This window comes from Condylura cristata, unplaced genomic scaffold (assembly GCF_000260355.1).
Source record: "Condylura cristata isolate star-nosed mole 26May11 unplaced genomic scaffold, ConCri1.0 scaffold00091, whole genome shotgun sequence".
NCBI lineage: Eukaryota > Metazoa > Chordata > Mammalia > Eulipotyphla > Talpidae > Condylura > Condylura cristata.
In genome coordinates, this window is record NW_004567192.1 from 40,030 (window position 1) to 50,947 (window position 10,918).

The 10,918-nt window shown below is 66.2% G+C and overlaps 2 protein-coding genes across 2 annotated transcripts in view; both read left to right on the plus strand.

Annotated features, from left to right (window-relative positions):
- The first annotated feature begins 591 nt into the window (after nucleotides 1-591).
- Nucleotides 592-8,856, plus strand: SDHA (succinate dehydrogenase complex, subunit A, flavoprotein (Fp)). Its single transcript, XM_012734906.1, has 13 exons — nucleotides 592-675; nucleotides 891-1,034; nucleotides 1,271-1,435; nucleotides 1,684-1,832; nucleotides 2,172-2,289; nucleotides 2,943-3,118; nucleotides 3,544-3,739; nucleotides 4,207-4,378; nucleotides 5,614-5,732; nucleotides 6,709-6,820; nucleotides 6,898-7,028; nucleotides 7,744-7,857; nucleotides 8,689-8,856. The coding sequence occupies exons 2-13, from the start codon at nucleotides 918-920 to the stop codon at nucleotides 8,773-8,775; spliced, it is 1,656 nt and encodes a 551-aa protein (XP_012590360.1). The 5' UTR covers nucleotides 592-675; nucleotides 891-917; the 3' UTR covers nucleotides 8,776-8,856.
- Nucleotides 8,857-9,479: 623 nt separating this feature from the next.
- PDCD6 (programmed cell death 6) overlaps nucleotides 9,480-10,918 on the plus strand; it is a 13,286-nt gene continuing 11,847 nt past the window's right edge. Inside the window, exons 1-2 of the mRNA XM_012734900.1 lie at nucleotides 9,480-9,620; nucleotides 9,742-9,809. Coding sequence (XP_012590354.1) covers nucleotides 9,480-9,620; nucleotides 9,742-9,809 — 209 coding nt within the window. The remainder of the gene's footprint in view (nucleotides 9,621-9,741; nucleotides 9,810-10,918) is intronic.

The window sequence follows — 10,918 nt, forward strand, 5'->3', positions numbered from 1 at the left end:
TTGACACTGGTTGTATCCAGACAGAGCACCTCGCTTTGACGCGTGCTCAGACCCCTTTGGTGTGTGTCGCTGGCTGATTCTGCGTCCCCGAGAACATAGTTAAAGGTGAAGTCGCGTAAAGCGACAGTGGGGATGCTGGGAGCAGCTTGGCGTGGCAGGTGCTGCCCTGCCGTTCCCAGGGGCGGGGGCCTGGAGGGCCCAGGGGGCGCTGCGTGGGCCCGCCCGTCCTGGCTGAAGAAGGCGGGTTTGCTTGCAAGCAAGCTCTTACTGGCCATGGCAGGGCTGAGGACGTAGGTGGGCCCGGGGGCGGGGCAGCTGGCAGCAAGCTCTCCACTTGCATGAGCGGGCAGGGAGCCACGCAGGTGTCACCTTCACGTCTGGGGTGACCCTCAGGGCCAAGCCTCGCATCAGGCGCCCTTGGGGCAGAGGCCTGTCGCCCTCCCCGAGCGCTCGCCGCCTGCTGTCCCCGTGGCTGCTACAGGAGCGGGCAGCTGACTGGGCTCTCCTTTCCAGATTTCCGCGCAATACCCAGTCGTGGACCATGAGTTCGACGCGGTGGTGGTGGGCGCCGGCGGGGCCGGTCTGCGCGCCGCTTTTGGCCTCTCGGAGGCCGGCTTCAGCACGGCGTGTGTCACGAAGCTCTTCCCCACCAGATCCCACACGGTGGCAGCCCAGGTGCGAGGGGCCCGGCAGCCTGGGACTTGGGTTCTCTGGCCGCCCCGCAGCTGGAGCTGCTGTCGGGGGCCCCTTGGCTCTGCTCCCGTCCCCTCGGTCCTCTGGCCAGCGAGAGGTGTGACCGAGTCACGGGGGGGGGGCACAGGGGGTGTGGACTGGCGGTCGCCCACGCTGCCGCGCATCCCTGGGGAGGCCAGCGGCTGTGCTGTTCACAGGGCGGCATCAACGCGGCGCTGGGCAACATGGAGGAGGACAACTGGAGGTGGCACTTCTACGACACCGTGAAGGGCTCCGACTGGCTGGGGGACCAGGACGCCATCCACTACATGACGGAGCAGGCGCCCGCCTCCGTGGTCGAGGTGCGGCCCTGCAGGGGCGGGGTGCCGGCAGGCCGGGGCCAGCGGCTCAGCGCCAGGAGGCCTCGTCAGCCAAGAGCTGGAGGGCGCGCTGGGCCTCACCGGAAACTGCCCTCCTGAGGCAGCTGCCCTCCTGTGGGGCAGCTTAGGGTCACAGGCTCACAGTGCAGCTGCCTCAGCGGAAAGGCGCCGTGAGCCGGCCACATCTGAGGCGCCGCTGTCTGCCTCGCGTTTCCCAGCTGGAGAACTACGGCATGCCGTTCAGCAGGACCGAGGACGGGAAGATCTACCAGCGCGCCTTTGGCGGGCAGAGCCTCAAGTTTGGCAAAGGCGGCCAGGCCCATCGCTGCTGCTGCGTGGCAGACCGCACCGGCCACTCCCTGCTGCACACGCTGTATGGACGGGTGAGGCCCGGGCGCGTCTGGGCCGCCAGCCCGCCCAGCGTGTCCTCTCAGCCGGGGCACTTGCAGGAAGCGGGAGGACGTGCGGGAAGCAGGGTGGTGACGTGCGCGAGTCCCGTGGGGACACGCCTGCCTGCCCCTGCGATGAGCGGAGAGCGAGCGGAGCGCCTCGTGGGAGTCGCACTGCGGCTCGTGCGCCGCGAGCGCCCTTCAAGGCGGGACTAGTCTGTGTCTCCTCCTGTTTTGCGTAGTCTCTGCGCTATGACACCAGCTATTTCGTGGAATATTTCGCCTTGGACCTGCTGATGGAGGGCGGCGAGTGCCGCGGCGTGATTGCACTGTGCATAGAGGACGGCTCCATCCACCGCATCAGGGCGAAGAACACCGTCATCGCCACGGGGTGGGGCTCAGCGCCGCCCAGCACACTGCGGCCTCGTGCAGGGCGGCGGGCCGGGCGTGTGGGGCGGGGCCCGCTGGCGTCCCGCCCAGGACCCTCCCGCACAGGCCTGGGGGACACTTCTGGAAGGGCTGCCTGGGCTCGAGCCGACGCCGAGAATCGGTTTCCGGGGGAAAGTGCTGTCAGTCCACTTGAGGGAAACGAGCAGTTCCTTGTTGCACGCTGCTGATTGCTGTGGCTTTCTAGAGGGGCCCCGGCACCTTCCTCAAGTTCCCTCACAGACGGGAGACACGTGGCAGGCTGAGCACGCCGGCCACAGCGTGCCCCCCCCTCTCGTTCCAGGGGCTACGGGCGCACCTACTTCAGCTGCACGTCTGCGCACACCAGCACCGGCGACGGCACCGGCATGGTCACCAGGGCCGGCCTGCCCTGCCAGGACCTGGAGTTCGTGCAGTTCCACCCCACAGGTAGCTGGCCCCCACGGGGTGCGTCCGTGCCCGGCTCCCCACCAGTGGGGCGCCGTCTCAGCGCCGGCCGTCTTGCCCGGACACCCCATGACAGCTGTGTGTGTCCCGGGCTGGCCGGCCGGGCGGGTCTTTCCCGGCACTGCCAGCTCACGTGGCGTCACGTGGCATGGAGAGGCGGCCTGGGCTTCCGTGTCAGTGTAGACAGGTCACCGCTGGGGTGGGGGTGTGCGGCCAGGCAGAGGCGTCTGTGGGAATCCAGGTGCGGTTGGGGGCTGTTAGCGCAGAGGAAGAGCTGCAGTCCCGAGTTCGGGGTGCCATCCAGAAACGAGCCCAGGTCACTTCTCTGCCCTGCCCACTGGGGTACTGCACACTGATGGCCGGGAGGGGATGTGTTAACGGATAAAGCACACATGACTTCTCACTGCCTCTCGCCAACCCCGCGGTGCAGGAGAGAGCCTGTGCCCGCCCCAGGCGCCGCCCAGGCTGATCCTCACCTGAGCAAGATGGCGCGGGGGCCCAGGCACAGGCGTGCTCGTCCTTCCCCAGGGCCCGTGGTCAGGCCGCTGCCAGCACGCCCTGCGAGCAAACATGTCCCCTTCTCTCCCGGGGCGGCCCTGCGGCAGGCAGGGCCTGACAGGCGGGGTACCCCACAGGCATCTACGGCGCCGGCTGTCTCATCACGGAGGGCTGCCGTGGAGAGGGGGGCATCCTCATCAACAGCCAGGGCGAGAGGTTCATGGAGCGGTACGCCCCCGTCGCCAAGGACCTGGCATCCAGGGACGTCGTGTCTCGGTCCATGACTGTGGAGATCCGCGAGGGCAGGTCAGTGGGCGAGGCCGGCGCGGGCATGGGTGGGCCTAGCAGGGGTGGGCAGCGAGCATTCTGCGAGGCACTTCCGGGCAGGTCATGTCATGACCTGTGTCAGGCGCCTTGGGGCTGCCGGCTGGGCGCGGGGGCCGGGCTTGCCCGTGTCTGCACGGGGCCTTCAGAGCCTTGAGGTGACGGCACCGGGGAGGCGGGGTGGGGGCTCTCTGGGACAATTGTCAAAGGGTTTCCGCCACCTTAACCGGGGGGTGGGCTTGGGGAGGGCCAGGCCCCGTCCACACCGCCACTCAGCCTGCCCCTGGGCGAGGATGACCAGGGTGGCGGGGTCAGCCATCACAGGAAGGGACCCCCCCTTCGCGGCGCCTGTTACGGGGCTCATACTTCCTCCACCTCACCTGAGGCGTGGGGCTCTGTGCTCCCAGAGGCTGCGGCCCCGAGAAGGACCACGTCTACCTGCAGCTGCACCACCTGCCCCCTGAGCAGCTGGCCGTGCGCCTGCCCGGCATCTCTGAGACGGCGATGATCTTCGCGGGCGTGGACGTGACCAAGGAGCCCATCCCTGTCCTCCCCACTGTGCACTATAACATGGGGGGTATTCCCACCAACTACAAGGGGCAGGTGAGGCGCTGAGGGCCCCTGCGCAGCACAGGATGCCCTCCTCAGCCTCTGGGCTGCCGCTGGGGCGGGCGTGTCCTGAGAAGGGCTGCCGCCTCCCTGGGCAGGGGCACCAGGCACCTCAGCTTGGTCCAGTCTCTGCTCCACACCTCTGCGGGGGGCTCTGGGCTCTGGCCCTTCCCAGGAGCAGCTGCAGGGCTGCGGCCGGCCCTCTGCGCCCGTCCCCCATGTGTCCTGCAGTTCCCGGGGTACAGGAGCACCTGGCCATGCAGGCGCTCACCCCTCAGTGGCAGGTGCTGAGGGCCCCTGGGAGCTCTGCCTGCAGCGCTCTGTGCCCGCCACGCCTCTGGCGGACAGCATGGGGGGTAGGTGTTGAGTTCGGGGCGCTCCTGGGCCTCGGGGGTCCCCAGAGACAGGGCCCGGGGAGGCAGGTCTCTACAGGCTCAGCCTGCACCTGCTCCCCCCCACAGGTCCTGAAGCACGTCGACGGGCAGGACCACGTGGTCCCCGGCCTGTACGCCTGCGGGGAAGCGGCCTGCGCCTCGGTGCACGGAGCCAACCGGCTGGGGGCCAACTCGCTGCTGGACCTGGTGGTGTTTGGCCGCGCCTGCGCCCTGAGCATCGCGGAGTCCTGCAGGCCTGGTGCATGTCGGGGGGGCCCTGGGGCTGCGGGGTGGTGGGCGGGGCCGCCCGCACGGTAGAGAGTGGAGCTGAGGCCGCCCGTTCTGGCTGGGAGCGTCACACCAGGAGTCCGTTGATTGAGCAGGACTCGGTGATCGTGTAATTTCTTGGTGTTCAGAAAAACCGATCCGGGCCCAGTTAGACAAAGGCACACGGCACCGTCTTACAGAGAGGCTGGCTTCCCTCGGACAAGATGGGCCGGGTCCCGGCCCTCTCAGAGCGGGCTGGATCAGCTGCCACGGACGCAGGAGCCAGTAGGCTTGGCAGCCACGCCCTCACTGTCGGCGCTGTGAACAGCCACGGAGGCCAGGGGTGCTGGCCCACCCACAGCCCTGACGTCTCGCACGTGACCACTCACTGTGCATTCTGCAGCTTTTGATGGGCTTCTGGTCTCACCCTCTGGTGAGGCACGGCAGCCCCCGCGTGAAGGAACCTGGGGGCCGGACACCGTCCGTGGGCCAGGGCAGTGGCTGTGTCTCAGACAGGTCACTGCCTCCCACTCACGGGCAGCTGCCAGCCGGCCACACTCAGCAGGGCGCCAGCCCAGGTTGGCTTGCTCTGAAAGTGAGCGAGACGTCATGGCCAGAACACGCGACACTGCAGGCCTGCAGCCCTCTCACACCCAGAAAATGGGACCTGGACAGCCAGCTGGAGGCCTCCGGGCAGCGGTGACCAGTCCTGCCACGCAGCGCGGGCCCACACCACCGGGCCGCAGACACCAGAGAGGAGTGGAGCTGTTTCTTCGGTGCAGCGTGTCAGACGTGGGGGCTGACTCTGCGGTGTATTTCAGCCAGGGCAGCTTAAGGAACCTGCGCGTGTGTTAAGATCTGTGGGCTGCGCTTCCGACTGGGAAAAGCTAATTTTACTGAAAGCTGAGTTTTTGAAACATCAAAAGCAAAACCCCAATGGCCTGCCCGGGAGGACCAGAGCAGATGGCCACAGCCAGCCCGGCCCACGGGCCGCACTGCTTCCCGGCGGCCTCGGAGTCACACCTGGAGAGAGCCGGACTGAGCAGCCACTGCCGCCCCCGCCTGGGGAGGGCGGGCAGCTCTAGGGGACCCAGCCGGTGGCCCGCGGGGCGGTCTGGGCAGGCATGAGCTCAGGTTGGACGTGAACCTTCTGAGCTCCCGAGAGGCGCAGACATGTCCGTGTGGCGTCAGATCCAGGGGGTTGATCTCGCTGTTTTCTTTCCCTAGGAGACAAAGTTCCGCCAATTAAAGCTAACGCCGGGGAAGAATCTGTTATGAATCTTGACAAGTTGAGGTTTGCTGAGGGAAGCATACGAACCTCGGAGCTGCGACTCAGCATGCAGAAGGTAGGACGGGCGCCCTGTGCTGGGGGGCCCCACCTGCAGGTGGGAACTGGGGGGGGGCACGGGTTTGGGGCCAACAGCTGGACAGTTTCCTCACGGTACCGACGTGGGGTGTGAAAGCTCAGACCTAAAGTAGACAAGAATCTTACGAGCTCGTGTTTCGCGGTCCCCCAAAAGCCTGTCTGCTCCTCCTGAATGGAGGCAGCGGCCGGCGGGAACCGCGTCTGGTTGCCACGTGGCCTCGAGCGGCTGCTGCAGCCTGAGCCCTGGTGTGCATTCTGTCCTCTGACCAACTGGGGAGCGTCTGTAAATGTGAGGTGCTGCCAAGAAGTGAAGTTGGGGGTACCGTGGTGGGGCGGACGGGACAGGACCTGCCCAGAGGGGGTGTCTCGGCGCCGGTTGAGCCGCCTCCAGGTTGCGCAGGGCGGCCCCCGACTGGTGAAGGAGCGGGACTGTCGCGGGGGCTCGTCACAGTGGCCGTGTGGTCGGGAGAGGCTGTTGAGTCGGGGTACACAGCTGCCTGTGAGGTGCAGGAGGTCCAGGGGCCAGAAATGGCCCCAGTCCCTGCTGGGCTTGACTCGGGCGTGGAGTGGGGCCGTCCGCAGATGGCGGGAAGCAGAGGCAGGTCCTGTCCGCGCCTGGGCAGGGTCGGGCTTACCTGTCACGCCTCTTGGGAGGTAGACGTGAAGGTCGCTGGCTGGCATCGTGGCCGGCGATGGGGCCTCCCCATCCCCCCTGCTACAGCAGCGTCCACTACTGACCACTGCAAGGCCCGGGACAGCTCTGTGGGTCTCAAGGTGGTTTGCGCCACCCAGAGTGAGTGTCTGCCCGGGGCTGAGCTGGAAGCAGCCCTGTGCCCAGCCCTTGGTCGCTGCCCCCAGGGGCTGGGAAGGTCACTGGCCCAGCCTCGTCGTTTCCCCATGGCCTGTTGTGGGCGTGTGAGGGCCGTCCTCACCGGGCCTCGTGTGCGTCTGCTCAGTCCATGCAGAGCCACGCAGCCGTGTTCCGGGTGGGCAGCGTGCTGCAGGAGGGATGCGAGAAGATCAGCCAGCTCTACGGGGACCTGAAGCACCTGAAGACCTTCGACAGAGGTGAGGGGCGGCCCTGCCTGCCCCTGGGTGCCAGGCCTGCCCCCGGTGCCGGCCGCCCCTAGCGCCTGTGTCTGCAGGGATGGTCTGGAACACGGACCTCGTGGAGACCCTGGAGCTGCAGAACCTGATGCTGTGCGCGCTGCAGACCATCTATGGCGCCGAGGCCCGGAAGGAGTCGCGTGGTGCCCACGCCCGGGAGGACTACAAGGTGCGCACCCCCCCCCCCCCCCCGGGGCCCCCTGCGCTGCGCGTCCCAGCGGCCGGCGGAGAAAAGCCTTCTGCATCTTGCTGCCTGCACGCTCACGGCACAGGCGTCTGCTGCCCCTGCTGGGCGGGGGCCGGGCTAGCCTCCCTGGCCGCGTGACCACGACGCGGGTCCGACATTGCCAGGCCCGAGCGCTGGCCGCGTGGCGGCAGCCCCGGCAAGGGGCGTGCGGGGCCCCGGCCGGCTCGGGTCTGGCCTCTGCTGCCTCCTCGCGGCAGAAACAGCCACGCGTCTGGTCTTCGTGGGTTCGTCTGAAGAGGCTTTTGTGTGTCTCGCCCGTCATCACGCTGAAACACAAGCCTGACAGCGGCAAAGCGGGCACGTGACCACAGGCTGCCTGTGCCCGCCCGCACAGGCCCGTGCCCAGCTGCGGCCTCGCGGCCTGACCTTGCGGGACGCGGTGTGGGAGTGAGCGGCGGGCTCACCCGTTCCACCCACTTGGGCCCTGGCCACTCCACGGTCCCTGCGGTGCCCCACCCGTCAGCTTGAGTGGGTGAGGGACCCGGGTTGGGGGCAGTCCAGGGACATGCTGGTTTTCCAGACGTGGTCTGCTGGGGCCCACGGGGCCGGCCTCACACGGGGGCTTTTGTGCTGAAGGCTTTGCTCTGTTGCACCACGTGGGGTTGGGAGTAACTGGCGGTCTCTGATGTGAACCCAGGTGCGGGTGGACGAGTACGACTACTCGAAGCCCATCCAGGGGCAGCAGCGGAAGCCCTTTGAGCAGCACTGGCGGAAGCACACCCTTTCCTACGTGGACATCCAGACCGGGAAGGTACGGGTGTGCCCGCCCGCCTGGGGAGTGTGGCTTCCGGCCTTCCAGCCTTTTAAGCACCTGTCTGGAAACAGCTCGCCGCACTGGGGGTGGTGAAGTGCCAGGCCTCGGCGGCTGGTCTGAGTGGGCAGGAGGACTTCCCCTGCCAGCGAATGGCCCAGGTGGCAGCAGCCTCAGAGGAGCCTGGGGGGTGCTGTGCAGCCCGAGCACCCAGGCGCAGCTCGAGCAGAGGTGGCGGGGCCTGGGGTGGGGGTACAGAAGCCCAGATTCCAGCAGTCAGCGTTTTTAGTCCAGTGAAGCATCTTTCATGGATTTGGCATTTCTCCTGGGACTGAAAGTTCTGGGGTGCACAGGCACAAAGGGCTGGGTGCCCTAGAGCTTTCTACCCACAGCGTGTATGGCCACCACCACCCCACCGGGGCATCTGGGCAGCAACAAAGCTATGTCGTGATTGGCCCAGAAGGAAGCCGCTTACCTCCTGGCTGTAGGCTGAATGCACGCTTGTGGGCCTTGTGATGGTGACAGAAACGGGTGTTAGTATCAGAAAGCACAGCGCAGAAGTGGGCACTTGGCTCCTGGGTCAGCGGCCCCTTTCTGCCCTCTGGGCAGCTGCTCCGAGTCCCAGCCAGTGTCCAGTCACAGGCACAAGCGCAGAGGTCAATCACTAGAGGGTGAGGCGTGGTCCTTGCAGTGGCCCTGACCACTGGGCATGCTCAGCCTTGCAGCCAGCGCCTACCAGAGCTTGGGGCGTTTTCCATGAGCCCCCACAAGTTCCCGAGAGCACAGGGCAGGCCACATACCTGCTGTGCCGACCCGATTCTTCCCCTCAAGGTCTCGCTGCAGTACAGGCCCGTGATCGACAAGACCCTGGATGAGGCCGACTGTGCCACGGTGCCTCCGGCCATCCGCTCCTACTGAGGCGGCCGGCGGCAGCAAGCTTCCCGTCAGCTTTGCTCTGTTCCTGTGAGAGAATAAAACTGGGATGATCCTTAAAACAAATTACAGGCTCGCTCTTATTCCAACATTCACATACAGCCCCGGGCTGTAGGCGTGTGTGGGCCCGAAGCATTAACTGTTTTCTGTGTGCACTGTAAAATGCAGGTTGATGCTGACACGCTGACATCTCATTGTAGCACGTGTCAGGTAAAGGAGAACTTTGGTGCCTGCGAGCAAGTGAGGAAAACAAACGTTGCCCCTTGTCCTTGTGTCTTAAATTATTTCAGTAACAAAATACCAAGTGGAATAGGCATGGATTCAAGTGAGCTGCTTTTTTATCTTGGGGGTCTTCAGTAACTATCAGTCGCTGTAAAGATGTTCTTTCCGAAAGGCTACTATTGAGCTACCCCAGAAAGCGTCTCTGCTAGACCGGCTGCGCTCAGGGCGGGCAGGAGTGTTCTGCCCTGTTCGGTTTTTCTCTCCGCCATCTCTGAACCAAACTGGGTGGGGGAGGAGGTGCTCGCCGGAGCTGGGCCACCCACGTAGCCAGGGGCGGACACCGGGCCTCCCCCAAAGTCTGGGGGGGGGGGCGGACCTCCAGTGAGCCAGCCGCAGACGTGTGTGAGGGGCGCAGAAAGGGCACACGGCCGGTGTCAGGGTCTCGCTGAATGGGAAGGAGCGCGGGGATGCTGCTGTGGATGTCCAGCTGCTCTGACCCCAGTCTGCCAGCTGGCCCCTGGGAGACGGCAGGGGCTGTCGTGTTGCGCCCTTGGGTGAGCAGAGCAGATGGGCCTCCGCACTTCCCGGGCACCCTGCGGGGCATCCGGGTAGGCGGGAGCTGAGTCCCAGGACGGCCAGCAGATGGCAACAGACCACCGTGTTGGCGGAGCCTGGGCAGAGTGCCTGGAGGTCCTGGCAGGCGGTGGTCTCCACCTCCCGTCTGCCAAGGCAACCGGTCTCTGGACAGCGGCCGTCAAGGCCAAAAAGGCCTTTGTCTGCAGAGAGGCCTGGAAGAGGTGAGCCTGCCAGCCATGGGCCCAGGAGCAGCCGGGAGCAGAGGCTCCCTGGCCATGCATCTGAGGGGAGGGAGGGAGGGCTCTGGCTTGGGAGCCCCGCAGGTGCATCCATCTGTGCACAGGTGCTCACTGCAGAGGGAGGGTCTATAACCCTCCACTGCGGGTCAGCCTTGCCCCTGCAGCAGGGAGGCAGCTGGACCAGAAGCCCTTGCTGCCCATGGGATCTGATACCAGGCACTTTACTCTGTGCCAAGACCCCAGTGGAGGCTCCACTCCCGCAGTCAGTCACTTTCTTCCCTAGACACAGTAGCATCCCCCCCCCCCCCCCAGAAGGGTTGGGCAGCTGGGACTTGGGCACCACAGAGGTGTTTGCTCAGCACATGCCAAGGAAGAGGCTGAGCTTCCCTGGAACCCTGGCAGCAGCATTCATCAGGGATGAGGTTTGTCCTGCCAGGAGAATGCAAGCCGTGGGATACCTGCTTTTCTTTGAAGAGTCTGAAAGAGCTCAAGCTCAAGAAAAGGGGGTGAGTGGCCCAGAAGGGAGATGCTGCCGGCAGGAGCTGTGGGTTGAGGGGAGACTCGGGCCCCGGCCACTGCTTGGCTCCCGCTGCAGTAAAGGTGGGTTCCTCCGCCAACGCAGCAGGTTGGAAGGGGTCTACCAGGGGAGCAGGAAGTGATGGGGATGAGGGTGGGGTCCAGAAGCCAGTGACTGCTGAAGCGGGACCTGCAGGCTAAGGAAGGCCAGAGTCCAGTGTGCCCGGGGAGAGAGCGGGGGTCAGGTGGGCCCAGTGTGCCTGGGAACGGGGGTCCAGGAGCCGGTGTGCCTGGGAGAGGAGTCCCGGGAGTCGGCGGTCCGGAGTGAGGCGGGTGAGGATAGGGTACAAAGCCCCTGGGGCGCGGGCGCCCTAACCGGACGGCTCGGGCCGGCTGAAGTCCTGGGCAACGGGGTGCGAGGCCGGGAAGTGAGGACAGAAAAGCACGCGCGTCCATAGCCGCCTGGGCGACGGAGTGGGGCCCGCGGCCACCGGCGGATCCTCGGCTCCCCACGCGCGCGCGCCGGCCCAGCGCTTCCCGCAGAAAGTCGCCGAAGCGCCCGGCCTGTTGCCTGG